Raw genomic sequence first — 16418 nt, 5'->3', positions numbered from 1 at the left:
CATAATTTTCACTTATATCTGATGGGTTAAGCTCCCTGTGTAGTATTTCAACATGAGACGCCAAATCATCAATTTGAATTTATATGAATTAGTGTAATACTTGCAGGGTTGAAGATATTTCATTTAAAAATTTTTACACCAAAAAGTTATATTTCTATTTTCCTTCTGATATACATGGTCTTAAAAATAAGTACTCAATAAAAATTATACAGACACGAGAAGCTAATGAAGCAATATAAAGCGAATATGCTGGTTCCCTAAGTGAAGAAAGCACAAGATGAAATTTCAATACTAGAAAAACTGCTTGTTGTTTTGTGAAAAAAAAAATCTTAAATTCTATATAATAATGGATTGTTGTATATATTCTACTAAGCCTGAAGGCCTCTCTTACATTTGTACAGTTGGGTATCATTAGAATAGAGCTATAAGAGATTCGTAAAAGAGGAGAAATACCTTTACCATTTCCTTTTTCTAGCCTTGAGAGAGTGGAGTATTCTATAGGTCTCCAATATTTTCTTGTATTTTTCAAATCAGATGAAAATACTTTTAAAATGTAAAATATACAGTTTGTTATCTCCTGTTCTATAAAATAAAGAACATTAAAAGGCTTTAAAATACCAGGTCTTTTTGGATATCCCAAAGTCCGTTTGCACTCTTCTTTAAAAAGGCCTCCTCCTCAGAATTCAAGGTCACTTTCACAACATCTGAGACACCACTTTGCCCCAAGATACAAGGGATACTGAGAAAGATTTCTTCTTTTATTCCATATAAGCCCTAAAAGGCAAAATTAGATTATTGTTCAGTAACCTGATATGGGAAAGCAGCTGTGCAAGAGCTTCACAGTAAGAGTATACTGGAGAGACTATGGAACACAAGAATCACTCGGGGTGGTTAAGTGATCGATGACAATACCAAGATCATCCAAATGTCCTATGGCCATGTGGAACTTATGTTCGGTAACATGAACAATGTGCCAGAGGCCTCAAAGGGGCCAAGAAAGGCACTGTCTACCCCATACTGGGTCATCCTTCTGTCTAAGGGGAAGGATGCCATGTAGTCCTTCATGATGTCATTTTATCTGATAAAGAACTGTGAAATCAAGCAGCCTGTGTTTGGTAAAAACTACATTAAGAGAATAGTGAATTTTGCCCGGCCAGGCGTGGCTCAGTGGTTGAGCGTCGACCTAGGATCCAGGCGATCGGGGTTCAATTCCTGGTCAAGGCACATGCCTGGGTTGCGGGCTGCAACCAATCAATGACTCTCTCATCATTGATGTTTCTATCTCTCTCTCTCTCCCTCTCCTTTCCTCTCTCTGAAATCACTAAAGATATATATTTTTTTTTTAAATATTTAAGAGAACAGTGAATTTTGAAGTAGGAAGTGGCTGAGAAGGCTCTGTTTTGTATAAATTGACCTTCACACCAGGGAGTGTCACTGGGCTTGGACAAGGGATGCTACAGATGGCATCTCAAGTCTCCAGAGGTGAAGCCTCCCATGGAACCTATGGGCATGGGTATTCTCATGTCTAGTAGGGCTCCCACCAGTTGCCAATGGAATACCCCTACCCTCCTGGATACCTCTATCCACTGCCCCCACCTGACTTCAATCCTGAACCTCCCATGATGTAGAGGGTCCATGGCATAGGTGAGTCATGACGACTGTCCTATCCTGGGCCTATTAAACCACAGGTCTACAGCCCTAATGCTCCCTCCACTCCTGCAGCTGAATCCAAAGCCACAGAAGCAGCTTCCAGAAAGTCTATTAAAACCTGCACAACCCACACAATGCCTGCATGCCCATAAACAAGACTCTGCCTCCTCCCTACTATTCCTGGAAGATAAGAAGACCCAGTAGACCCCTCATACCTCCCTGTCTCTCACCACTCATTACTCTTTCCTACCCCACCCTTGGGGTTGAATCTAGGACTGGAAGAGGCAATGGGAAGGGTCTTGTTCTTCCTCCAGGTCTGATTATAAACAGTTACCAGGAACTAGCCTTCAGGGAAGGGTGAAGTCCCTTGACTCTAGAGTGGTGCCTCCCAGTTTCCCACAATAGCTCGAAGACCACAGGCACTACTCAGCCAAGCTTCCCTCTCACCATCTCTGGGGCCCTGCTCAGGAGCTCAGGGTACACCCCTTGTTCCTATCTTGCTCTAGTCACTCACAGAGGGACTCTCTAGAGACCACTTCCTCCACTGAAGTCCAGCTCCCTCAGTTTGGTGGCCACATTATAGTCAACCTCATGAACTCCATCAGACCAACCATATGTCTTCCTCTGAGGGTCCCCTGCCAGACCATACTCATTCACTCCACTCTGGTCTGTGCCTAGCCATGGAAGGCCACTGCCCCACCAGACTGTCAGGCCACATTCCATTCTCAGCCAGGCTCCAGCTCCAGTTACACTCACCTTCCCTTCTTTTCCCTCTCCTTGGTAATTCTGTTGTCACCTCTGGGTAGCTTTTGAAGTTTTAACATGAGCTTCCAGAGGTTGGGTGGCATCAAGAAGAAGGCCACTGTGGCTGGGGAAGGAAGCCCTCTGCTTCCCTGCCAGTGTTTCAGGAATTTGTTTTCCTCTACTTCCTCTGTCTCTCTTCCTTGTATAAGGGGCTTCTCTGACTAGAACTGGAGAATGCATGTCCGTCCATCATCATGCCACTGGGGACCGCTGGGTGGGCTGAAAACAAGGGCCCTGACCCCTGGGGCCTGGCCTGGCCCTGTGTACTGACCAAGGCCTGCTGCCACCCCCTCAGCCTACCCTCTTCCTTTCGGTGGCCTGACCCTGCTTGCTTTTCCCTTCACCATGCATTTCCCTTTGCTCCCTTTGCTCTCTGCATTTCAACAAATGACGTTTTTTTCAGATCCTCAAGTGTTCCCTGCTTATATCTACCTCAGATCCTCTTGCACATGTGTTTCCTCTGCTTGGAATATTAGTCCAGCCTCCCAAATTAACTCCTACTCATTGCTTGGATTAGGTCACATTTTACTTCTTTGAGAAGACTTCCCTAACCACCACCCATGCCCCTTCCCAGAATAGTTCAATTCTCTTCTTGTGTACTCTTAGCAATTTTTAGTTTTTTATCATAGCACTTAGCATAATCTGTTATTACATATTTGCTTTTGTAATTGTTTTATTAAGTCCATTTTTTTCATTAACTTCTATGAGGTCAGGGACTCTGTCTTTTTTGTTCACCATTATATCCTCAACATCTTACATAACACGTGGCACAGAGTAAGGACTTAACAAATATTAAACATAATAAATAAAGATCAATTTAAGCCTACCTTAACCATAGTGGAAACTGAATGCACTCTCCTAAGATTTTTCAAAATTGATCCTACCAGATCTGTCACAGATAGGCCAATAGCCCAAGAGGTGTACCCCTTCAGCCTGATAATCTCATAGGCACTACAGTTGTAGAAAGTGAGAAAATCAAATCAATGAGAAGTCAATTTAGAGAAAAGAATATATTGCAAGCATCCATTCTGAAGCAACCTACATGTCAATTCCACTCCATTAAGACTTTCTCAGATTTCCTCTAGAAATTACTTATAAACAAGCAACACAGGCTTCTCTACTACTCTCACAGGTTTCATTATTTGCTTTACCACTTCGCCCTTCTTTCATCAGAAAGGTGGAGTACTAGGGCATACATGCCATTCAAGATAAAAACTAGTTTTAAAGTTTCTGTATTATCCTTTTTTAACTTTTTTATTGAATTTATAGGGATGACTTTGGTTAATAAAATTATACAGATTTTAGGTATACAATTCTATAATACATCATCTGTACGTTGTATTGTGTGTTTTGTATTATTGCTTAAATATCCAAACATAGAATCTGTTCACCTTGAAAGTTAGCATATACATCTTGCTAATCACTTAAAATTGTTACTGGGTGCAATGTATACAATTTAAGCCATGTGCACATATTTTTCCTCAGAATATATCAATAAACCAATAATATATGGAAATACAGGAAAATGTTCATGATACATTTTCAAAAGAAAACAGCACAGTCCTAAACATTATGTAATTTCTTATCTCAAGCTTATAAAAAACATAATACATTTTTATAGAAACTTTAAAACTGCGTCAATCCACCAAATCATTAATAGTGATTATTTCTGAGTGACAGGCTTACAGGTGATATTATCTTCTTTATGCTTTCCTGAATATTCTTGTTTTCTACAATATATATGTTTGGTTTGGGGTTTTTTTATTGTCACCAACAGAGGTCTCAGGTTTGGGTTGACTCAAAGGACAAGGGGGTTTTAACATAGCATTGAGTTTATTTAGTTTTGAGAAAAGATTCCAGGACAGGAAACACAGAATGTACAGCATCATTATTCACATCAGGTTGTCTTACAACCACCTACACACAGTTTCAAGGTGCCAGGACTGCACATAACATACTTGGTTGCGAAAGATAAGACTGACGTGTTTAATGGACCACCTCAGCACATAACAGTTGGGCCTGGACTGTATTCAATGTGGTGTGCTGGGATTTGACTGTCAATCCAGAACCAGGGGCACTATTAGAATTCATGTAGATTGGTATCAAATTATAATTAGCTTTCAGATTCTCAACTGGTGTCAAATTAGGATTAGCTTTCAGACAAAGACTCTGTGGGGTAAGTAAAAGGAAAGGGAGGAATATTATGCCTATTGAGTGATTAATTAATGGTGTATAAGTTGAAGAAGGCTCTGCAGAAGATAACTGGGGACAAATCTTATCAGTGGAATCTAGATGATGGATTTGTCCTCTCAAGAATTAACAAAATGGCCTGGCCGGGCGTGGCTCAGCAGTTGAGCGTCAAACCTGAGATCCAGGCAATCAGGGTTCGATTCCCGGTCAGGGCACATGCCCGGGTTGCAGGCTCGATCAATGACTCTCTCATCAGTGATATTTCTATCTCTCTCTCTCTCTTCCTCTCCTCTCTCTGAAATCAATAAAGATATATTTTAAAAAAATAATATTAACAAAATGGCTTGAGAAAAAGAGGGTTGAGAAAAAAATGGCTAAAAACATAATCCTTTAGTTGTTATTAACCAATCCTAATGAAAATAAAACTGCTGGACTCTACCTCCCTGGTGTAAAAGGAAGGCTAAAGGGAGCAAACAGAACAAGCAGTTCTAAGGCTGGTATTTTAAGACAAAAACAGATCCATGTTCTAAATTAAATGTTCTATTGGGAACCTGGAAGGACAATCTATTAATCTTGATGTCACTCCTCTGCAACTGTTGGTTAGACACTGGAAAACCAGAGACTATATAATACAAAAGAGTTAAGCCATTTTTAGATAAATACTTTCAGTATTCTGAGGATTTTATTTTTTTTTTAAATATATCTTTATTGATTTCAGAGAGAGGAAAGGAGAGGGAGAGAGAGAGATAGAAACATCAATGATGAGAGAGTCATTGATCGGCTGCAGCCCGCAACCCAGGCATGTGCCCTGACTGGGAATTGAACCCCAATTGCCTGGATCCCAGGTCGGCGCTCAACCGCTGAGCCACGCCTGGCCGGGTGAGTATTCTGAGGATTTTTTATAATTATAGCTCCTCTGCAAAATGACCAGAGGGCAAATAATTCCATTTTGGCCACTGCATTGTTGAGAGGACTAACTGGAATGAGTATTGATCTGTAACATGCTACAGTATTTGGTATTCAAACCACACAGGACTTCAGTGAGAAATGTGATCTTAATAATTTTTCAACCAGTATGCAACAAGAATTTTCAAAACATGCAATACTAACTATTTAGTCAGGGGCACTGATCTCTTTTCTCTTAGATTGTCAAATAAAAGAAGTGACAACAGCCAATACGACAATAGCCATCCAGTGCAAATGAATAAATATTGTACCTATTTTTTGTCAGATCAGCAAAAAACAAATTTTTTGGTGTGCCATAGAATTTCAGTAATTAGTTTACGTGCCACGAGATGGAAAAGGTTGAAAATCACTGCCTTATAAAAGGGTTTCAAATTAAAAAAGAACTAACATTCCCTCTGGTACAATTATTAGGGATTGAGCAGACAAAAGACTAACACTGTGGCATCCTTACAAGAAATAGATGGGCTGCTCCATGATACTTAGAAACCAGTATTAGCTAAAACATGGTCCTTAGTTGGCTGGGTTATGGTTGTGCTTCCAGATCAGGTAGATTCCTGCTTTTACTGGGAAATGGGCTCTAAGGGTCCTGGTCACTGAAAACATATGGTAGATAAGTAAGGGACATTTTTGTTGAGAAGGATAGTAAGTGATACTAACATTAACAAGTTTTGTATGCTAGGGCATTAATTTAATCTCTCACCCAAAGGTAATGGGTGTGACAAAGGGTTTGTAGGTTCCCTTAAGGAAATTTAAGAAAATAAAACAACAATAATGACCAAAATGAAAATATATTTTGGGAAATTGACCTAAAATTTCCAATTGATGCAATCCCTATGGAAATAGTTTGGCCAGAAGAGGAAATAAATTTGCTTAGAGATACTGAACACATAATTGAATGTGTCTATATCAATACCTTTAATAAGGTACAAGTGATAGTAAATTAAAGGGAAAAGTAAGATTGTCCCGTTAGTTAAGAATTACCAAAACACCTGTGAGAAATTCTAGTTACCTTTGGATCTTAATAGATCCTGATGGTTATAGGTATACTGGCCTGTTATTTTCTATGAATAAAATATTAAAGACATGTTTGTTAAACAAACTCTGAGGAATATGTGAATACAAAGATAATCACTCAAGTCATGGAGAGGTATCATGAGTAAAAGGTATGGACCCTTTCAACAAAGGCAGGAGTATCTGGGAAGAGGGCCTTGAGTTTGCTTTTGCAAAAAACAGTTCTTTAGGTTAAAAAAAATTAGTTAAGCACTGGAGGATTCTGGGATGATGGCAAAGTAGGAAGCACCAGGTCTCTATCTCCCTATGTAGGCAATAATTATACAATTACACTGCCAGAATCTGTATGATATAACTCTTTTGGAACTCTGAAGCCTTTTGAAGGCTTGAAACTTCCAGGGGAAGGTTTGTATGGTAAATTGTGGTTAATTTCAACCAATTTAAGCTCTTAGCACAGTAGCAGCTACCCATCCCCCACCCCCAGCAGGCAGCTATTCACATATTCCTAGAACAGCCTGCACAAAGGATGCCTGTCCTCAAAGTATCAGAGATCTGTGCTCTAATGGCTGACTGCTTGCTGCTTCTGAAGACAGAAGTGTAGAAAAAGAGGGGGCAGCCATTGTTGTTGTACTTCCCACCAAATATTGCAAGCCCCTCTTCCTTTAGCTAAAGTGACCTACAGGAAATTTAAAAAGTAGGCACCCTTCCCTCCCCTTTTCATTTTTCTCTTTTTTCCCTTTTGGGAGCAGGAAATTAAAGACTAGAACATACACAAGCAATTGCATATATGGAAGAAATTACAAAGTAACCATGCATGCCCAGAGAAAAGCACAGGCTCAGAATAAGCCCGAAAGAAGATAACATCTCAGGCTGATCCTTGGCATAGAGACAGCCTTCAACAATCAAAAACCAAACAAACGAACAACAACAACAACAACAAAAATAGCAGCAAACCCTGGGCAAGACAGAGAATCTGATTTCTAGAGTTTCCACATTATTAGATTCAAATGTCCAGTTTTCAACAAAAAAAATCACAAGGCATACAAATAAATAGGAAAGTATTGGCCCATTCAAAGGGAAAAAAATAAATAGAAACTGTCCCTGAAAAAAACCCCAGGTGGCAGCTTTAATAGACAAAGACTTTAAAACAAGTGTCTTAAAGATGCTCTTAGAGCCAAAAGATGATGTGGGAGAAAGTCAAGAAAATGATAAATGAACAAAATGAAAATATCAATAAATAGAAAACCTAAAAAACAAAACCAAAAAAATTCTAGAACCAAAAAGCACCATACAGTCATGGGTCACAAAACAACATTTAGGTAAATAGGCCACACATACAACAGTGATACTATAACATTATAATGGACCTAAAAAATTCCTATCCTCTAATGACATCGTAGCTGTGTAAGGTCATAGTGCAATGCACTACTCACATTTGTGGTGATGCTGATGTAAACAAACCTACTGTGCTGCCAAATAAAAGTATAGCACATACAATTATGGTTAGTACAAAAAAAGTAATAATGATAATAAACGACTATGTAATTGGGGTTTATATATTTACTATACTATACTCTTCTACTTATCATCATTGATGTTTCAACTCTCTCTCCCTCTCCTTTCTTCACCCTGAAATCAATAAAGATATAAAAAACAAACCAAAAAACCCACAATAAGATTATCATCTCATGCCTGTAAGAATGGCTATCATCAATAAATTAACAAACAACAAGTGCTGGAGAAGATGTGCAGGAAAGGGAACCTTCATGCACTGCTGGTGGAAATGCAGATTGGTGTCGCCACTGTGGAGAACAGTATGGAGGTTCCTCAAAAAATGAAAACAGAACTTATGACCCAGGAATTCCACTTCTGGATATTTATCCAAAAAATCCAAAACACTAATTTGAAAAGATATATGCATTCCCATGTTCACTGCAGCACTATTTACAATAGCCATCAATAGAGTGGATAAAGAATATGTGCTACATATATACAATGGAATATTACTCGGCCATAAAAAAGAATGAAATCTTACCACTTGTGACCACATGGATGGACCGAGAGGGCATTAGGCTAAGTGAAAGAACTCAGAGAGAGAAAGACAAATACTATATGCTTTTACTTGTATGTGGAATCTAAAGATCAAAATAAATGAACAAACAAAAAAGAAACAGACTCACAGATACAGAGAACAAACTGATGGTGGCCAGAAGGAAACGGAGTTGGGGGGCTGGGAAAAAAGGTGAAGAGATTGAGAAGTAAAAATTGGCAGTTACAAAACAGTCATGGGGGTATAAAGTTACAGTCAGTAATATTATAATAACTATGTTTGGTGCCAGGTGGGTACTAAACTTACCAGGGGGATCACTTCATAAGTTATATAAATGTCTAACCATTTTGCTGTATACCTGAAATATAATATTGAATGTCAACTATAATCAAAAAAGAAAGTGTTGGGCCTGGCCAGTGTTGCTCAGTGGTTGAACATCTATCTACCCATGAACCTGGAGGTCACAGTTCGATTCCCAGTCAGGGCACATGCCCTGTTTCGGGCTCGATCCCCAGTAGGGGGCATGGAGGAGGCAGCCGACTGATGAGTCTCTCTCATCATTGATGTTTCTATCTCTCTCCCTCTCCCTTTCTCTCTCTGAAATCAATAAAAACATATTTTTTTAAAAATTTTTTAAATAGAAAGTGTTGGGAAACAAAGACAGCATCTTTCCTATACTGGGGTAGTCTGCCCTCTTCCCTTGCAACTGAGTGTACCCCAAGTAGTGATGGGGCCTGAAAGCTACACTCAGGCACCTTTAATACCTCCCTAAAAATGCTAATACTCTATACTATGTTTTCTATCTAGGATCCTTTCACTAAGCTTGATAAACTTAATGCCTATTAGGTTAAAGCCTATTATGTTTGGTTAATTTGACAATCTGAACTTCAAACCACTATGGATAGCCATGTACTTTATTTTATTTTTAAAATTGTGGTAAAATTGGCCATTTTAACCATTTTGAGTGTACAGTTCAATGGCATTAAATGCATAAACACAGTTGCACAACTATTACCACCATCTTCTCCAGAACTTTGTCATCTTCCCTGAAATTCTGTACCCATTAAAATGATCATGTGATTTTATGATCAGAAAATAAAATAACTTATTTAATATTCCAGTTTAGAATATCCAAAAGTGATGTCTAGGTTCTATAACTTTTACTAATATGTAACTTCGCTAAAGCATAAGGGAGAATCATGTGTGCTGTTAAGGCTGATTTATACAGGGTCAGACACTTCATTTATACGTAGACCTAATTAATTTCTGATTATCTGAATCAGCTGCATGTTGTTGTTTTTATCATTTGATGAACACAAGTTCTAGATGCTGTTCTAAGCATTTTACATGTACTAACTCATTTACTCTTCATAACAGCCCTCTAAGGTAGGCTCTCTTATATCCCCATTTTAAAAACTTTGAAACTGAGCTTTTGAAATTTTAAATCGCTTCCCAGTATCATACCACTAATAAATGGTGAAGTCAGGTATCAAACCTGGGCAACCTGGTCCCAAAGTCCATGCTCATATTTACTTGCTAAATTACCCTCAAACACATATGAGTTCTTGTGAAGTACATTTTCTTTGTGCAAAATGACCCCCAAATAAAACTGTGCTTAATATAATTGAATTTCAAGGATTTTCATAAGGTTAGAATTATTTATCACACAAAACACAAAGATCGCCCTAGCCAGTTTGGCTCGGTGGTTAGAGTGTCGGCCCATGGACTGAAGGGTCCCAGGTTCGATTCCGGCCAAGGGCATGTACTTCGGTTGCAGTCTCGATCCCAGCCCTGGTCAGGGAGCATGTGGAAGGCAACCTATCGATGTGTGTCTCTCACATTGATGTTTCTCTCTCTGTCCCCCTTCCACTCTCTCCAAAAAGCAATGGGAAAAATATCCTCAAGTGAGGATTAAAAAGAAACAAACAAAAACACAAAGAACTACTACATAATTTTTTCTGTGACATTTGTTCTTACAACTGATAATTAATGCATTAAGAAACTGAATGAGTACTTTACCTCTCAACAACTTGTCGATGGACACTTTTCCATTGCTCCTTGTCTGAATGAGTTCCTAAGTTAGGGTTTAGAGTCCTCAGAGCAACACCAGCAACATTCACCCCACTCCATAAGGGCACTAAAAGAAATGTATCTCAGAATGAACTCTTCTTCCTAGTACTGCATCAGTTGTTTGAGTTTACTAATTTTCTTATAAACCTAGATTACTACCTTATACCATATTTAACAATAAGTTTCAAATGGGCAAAAAAGGGAAATGTAAAAAATAAAATTATGTCTTAGAAAAATATGTAGAAGAATTTATAATTATGTGATATTGGAGACATTTTAAAGCAAGGTACAAGTACAGAAGCCACAAAGAAAAGAATGTTAAAAAAATAAAATATTACAAGCAAAAAGGGGAAAGAGCTGCAAATTAATACCATCCTTAACAGTAACAAAGAGATGAAGAGAATAGCTGTCAACATAGAATCTCATATCCAATTAACCTGTCATTCAAGAATGAGGTGAAGCTGCCCTGATCAAGTAGCTCAGGTGGTTAGAGAATTATCTCGATACACCAAGGTTGTTGGGTTCAATTCCAGTCAAGGGCATGTGTCTCAGTTGCAGGCTCGATCCCCATCCCTGTTGGGGCACCTGCGGGAGGCAACCAGTTTGTGTATCTCTCTCATATCAATGTTTCTCCCTGTCTCTCTCTCCCCTTCCTTCCCTCTCTCTCTCCCTCCTTCCCTCCCACTGTCTCTGAAAAGGAACGGAAAAAATATTCTCAGGTGAGGATTAAAAAAAAAAGAATTTATTATAGTATGACCCTTGTAGTAAAACAAAAAACAAAAAAAGGAAGGGCTCATTAAATCCTTTGAATAAACCAATGAATGACAAAATTAATGGTCCTATTCTTAATGGGTTTATTGCCATTGTGGAAAGAAGATTCACACATATGGCTCAGCGGTTGAGCATCAACCTGGGATCCAGGCAATTGGGGTTTGATTCCCGGTCAGGGCATATGCCCAGGTTGCGGGCTTGATCAATGCCTCTCTCATCACTGATATTTCTGTCTCTCTCCCTCTCCTTTCCTCTCTCTGAAATCAATAAAGATATATTAAAATATATATATATATTAAAATTTTATATATATATATATATATATATATAAAGTTCTAATTGTGCTGCAGAGCTTAAATGTTTATGTTCAGAAAAGAAAAAGGTTGGTGTGGCCTAAGCAACAGTTTAAATCACATATTATATAAATTTATTTACATGAAAAGTCTGGAATAAACAAATCTATAGAGTGAGAAAGTAAATTAGTGGTTGCCTGGGGTTGGGGTAGGGGTGAGTTCAGGAGTAAAAGTTTATTTCTAGGGTGATGAAAATGTTCTATAATTAAATTGTAATGATGACTGCAAAACTCTGTACATATACTAAAAACCAGTGAATTATACACTTTAAATGGGTGAATTTTATGGCATATGAATCATACCTTAATAATGTTATTTTAAAAATAACAATAAATGAAAATGCTCCAGATAAGAGAAACACTCACTGACTTTTTAAAACAGCTATATACTCTATGCACAATTTAATGAGTGGTAACTAAATCAATAATGCAAAAGACTGAAAGTAAAAGAATAGAAAAAGATAGGTACACCAGGAAAATACCAATAAAAAAAACATTACACAGCTATCTTAATATCACAAAAAATAGGCTTTAAAGAAAATAAGCATCATTGTGGATTAAGAAGTGTGATTACATAATGAAAATGGGTTTATATTTACCACTAGAATCACCATGTTCTCCAATAATCCAACCATGGCAGCTACTAGGATGGACACCCAACTTCTCTCCAATTAGGTAACGGAAACGGGCAGAGTCTAGATTACAACCACTTCCAATTACACGAGTGACAGGTAAACCACTTAGCTTCCAGACCACATATGTCAAAATATCCACTAGGAAGAAAAATTTCTTGTTAGAAGATTTACAATAACTTGCTTTTACAATTTGCCTTTCTGAATAGATGGATCAATTGTCTCAGAGTAAAATACAGATTTATTACAGAGTTTGGAGCGAAACAAATCAACAAGAAAATTCATAACCACTCACTTGGGTTAAATTATTCACTATCAGAATTTTTTTTAATTCTCTTTTGAGATAATGTATGTGCCTATCTGTACATTTAATGATCAGTTAATTCTACCTCCTTAAGATTGCCTAGGTTTTTCCTCTCCATCACCACAGCCTTATCTAAGTTATCAGCATCTCCTACCTAGACCAAGGCTACATGCATACCCAGTACAGTGTGCAAATGTGTGCATGCTCAGGAAAAACATGAGAAAATCCTAAGCTTAAGCTCTGTCTGATCTTGAGGCTCTGTGCAAGCAGGAAGTGAAGGGCACAGTTGTAAACTAGCTAGCCGAGTGTTGAAGGCATGCTCCAAAATGCACACAAAGCCTTCCAGCAAAGACTGAGAGATACTTTTTGGTTCCACATTTAAAGAAAGTTCTGTCCAATCATTAGCTGATCACTAAACAAACAGATAAAAGACATCTATGGCCACACACAACAAAGAATACAGACTTTGCGGAATTAGTTCACAAAAGTCATGAAATAAACAAATGACAACTACAACAAGCATCAGTAGCAACAAAATCAAAAAACCCTAGGACAGAAGAGTTTGATTTATACAGTTTTCATATTATAATTTTTTTAATGTCCAGTTTTCACCAAAAATTATGAGGCATGAAACAAGGAAGGTTTGCACCATACAAAAGAAAAAAGCAATCAATAAAAACTGTCCCCAAGGAAGCCCAAACATTGAACTAACCTATCTTCAAGTCCACTGATTCCTTCTTTGTCTTTTCAATCTGATATTAAACCCCTCTAATGAATTTTCATTTCAGTTAACTTTTCAACTTCAGAATTTTTATTTAGTTCCTTTTTAAAATTTGTTTATTAATATTCAATATTTGGTGAGACATCAGTCTCATATTTCCTTTAATTCTTTAAACTTGGCTTGCTTTATTCTTTAAATATATTTATAATAGTTATAATAGTTGATTTAAAGTATTTGTCTGATACATCACTGTTCAATGACTCTGGCCAGAACTTCCAGCATGATGTTAAACGGAAGTGGTGAAACTGGCATCTTTGTCTTACCTGATCTTATTAGCAGGGAGAAACCTTTCAGTCCTTCTCCATTGAGTATGATGCTAGCTGTGGGTTTTTCATAAATATCTTTTATCAGAAGAATTTCCTTCGATGCATAGTTGACTCAGAGATTCTTTTCTAAAATCATGATTGGGTGTTGAATTTTGTTGAATGCTTTTTCTGCATCTATTAACCCTTTTGTCATTATGTAATATTCTTTTTTGTTTCTAATAATTTTTGTGTAAGCCAAAAATAAAACCCACCTTTATAGTCAATATTTGACAAAGGAGGCAAAAACATACAATGGAGTAAACAGAGTTTATTCAATAAATGGTGCTGGAAAAATGGGACAGATATGTGCAAAAACATGAAACTAGACCACCTTCTTACACCATACACAAGGATAAACTCAAAATGGATTAAAGACTTATATATTAAACTCAAAACCCGAAACCATAAAAATCCTTGAAGAAAACATAGGCAGTAAAATCTCAGACATTTCTCGAAATATTTTTTCTGATACAACTCCTCAGACAAGGGAAACAAAACAACAAAGCATAAACAAATGGGACTGCATCAAACTAAAAAGTTTTGTACGGCAAAGAAAACCATCAACAAAATCAAAAGACAATCCACTGAATGGGAGAACGTATCTGCTGATACATATAAGGGCTTACTTAATATTCAAAATTTATAAAGAAATTATAAAACACCACCAAAAAAACCCACAAACAATCCAATTTAAAAATGGGCAAAGCCCTGACCACTGTGGCTTAGTGGTTAGAGCGTCGGCCCTCACACCGAAGGGTCATGGGTTCAATTCCTGGTCAAGGGTACACACCTGAGTTACAGGTTCATTCCCCAGCCCCAGTTGGGGCATGTACAGGAGGCAATAAGTCAGTGTCTCTCTCACATCAGTGTTTCTCTCTCTTTCTCTCTCCCTCCTTCCTTCTCTTTCCCTCCTTCCCTTTCTAAAAAACAATGGAAAAAATATCATCAGGTGAGGATTAACAAAAATAAATAAATAAAAATGGGCAAAGAATCTGAATAGGCACTTCTCCAAAGAGGACACACAGATGTCCCATAGCCATATGAAAAGATGCCCAGCATCACTAATCATCAGAGAAATGCAAATTAAAACCATAATGAAATATCACCTCACACCTGTCAGGATGGCTATCATCAATAAATCATCAAACAACAAGTGTTGGCAAGGATATGGAGAAAGGGGAGCCCTCATGCACTATTGGTGGGAATGCAGATTGGTGCAGCCACTTGCAATCAGGCAAGAAAAAGAAATAAAAGGCATTCAAATTGGTAAGGAAATAGTAAAATTCTATTTGAAGACAACATGACCCTAAATATAGAAAATCCTAAAGAACCCACAAACACACCCAAAAGAACTATTAGAATAAATAAATTCAGTAAAGGTGCAGAATATCAACACTAAAAAATCAGTTGTATTTCTATAAACTAGCAATCCAAAAAGGAAAATAAAAAACTCAGTTTACAGTAGAATCAAAATTAATAAAATATGTAGAATTAATTTATCCAAGGAAGTGCAAGACTTAAACACTGAGAATAATTAAAGAAAACAAAATAAATGGAAATACATCCCATGTTCATGGATTAAATATTACTATTGCTAAGATGGTAATACTCCCCAAAGTGATTTACAGATTTGATTCAATTCCTATCAAAATTCCAAAGAGCTTTTTTTTCCCAGAAATGGAAAAATCAACCCTAAAATGCATTTGAAATCACAAGGGGGCCAGAATAGTGAAAACAATCTTCAAAAAGAAGAATGAAGCTGAAGGAATCATATTTCCTAATTCCAAAACTTACTCCAGAGCTACAGTAATCAAAACAGAATGATACTGGAATAAGGCCAGACATATCAATAAATGAAATAGAATTGAGAGTCCAGAAATAAACTCTCTCATCTATGATATTGATTTTAGACAAGGATGCTATGACCATTCATTGGGGAAAGAATAATCTCTTCTACAAATGCTGTTGAAACTGGATATCCGCATACAAAAAAATGAAGCTTGACACTTACCTCACAGCATGTACAAAGTTAATTCAAAATGGATCAAAGACCTAATTATAGGAGCTGGTAAATATAGGTGTAAATCTTTATGACCTGAGATTGGGTAATGATTTTTTAGGTATGATACCAAAATCACAAGAAACAGAAGGAAAAATAGATAAATTGGACTTCATTAAACATTTTTGTGGATCAAAGTACACTATCAAGAGAGTGAAAAGACAACCTACAAAATGGGAGAATATATTTGTAAATCATATATCTGATAAGAGTCTTGTATCCAGAATATATAAAGAATTCTTATTTCTCAACAACCAAAAGACAACCCAATTTAAAAATGAGCGAAGAACCTGAATAGATGTTTCTTTGATATAAAAATGGCCAAAAAGCATTGAAAAGATGCTCGATGTTATTAGGTATTAGGGAAATGCAAATTAAAACCACAATAAAATATCACTGCATATCCATTAGAATAGCTAAAATTAAAAATATAGAAAATAAGTGTTGGTGTGGAGAACTGGAACATTTATACA

General features: G+C 37.2%; 1 protein-coding gene and 1 pseudogene across 1 annotated transcript in view; one reads left to right on the top strand and one right to left on the bottom strand.

Moving 5' to 3' along the window:
* The window catches only part of LOC107542200 (L-lactate dehydrogenase C chain), a 30885-nt gene continuing 14467 nt past the window's right edge, over positions 1-16418 (bottom strand). Inside the window, exons 4-7 of the mRNA XM_016219452.2 lie at positions 12464-12637; positions 10691-10808; positions 3282-3405; positions 1-774 (exon numbers count right to left, since the gene is read on the bottom strand). Of these exons, the coding sequence (XP_016074938.2) occupies positions 610-774; positions 3282-3405; positions 10691-10808; positions 12464-12637 (581 nt within the window). The 3' untranslated portion in view covers positions 1-609. The remainder of the gene's footprint in view (positions 775-3281; positions 3406-10690; positions 10809-12463; positions 12638-16418) is intronic.
* LOC148092025 (WW domain-binding protein 2 pseudogene) lies at positions 893-1854 on the top strand (annotated as a pseudogene).

Source organism: Miniopterus natalensis, chromosome 11 (assembly GCF_054644295.1).
Source record: "Miniopterus natalensis isolate mMinNat1 chromosome 11, mMinNat1.hap1, whole genome shotgun sequence".
Lineage (NCBI taxonomy): Eukaryota > Metazoa > Chordata > Mammalia > Chiroptera > Miniopteridae > Miniopterus > Miniopterus natalensis.
The sequence above is the reverse complement of the archived record's forward strand: the minus strand, read 5'-3'. Positions and strand labels throughout refer to the sequence as shown.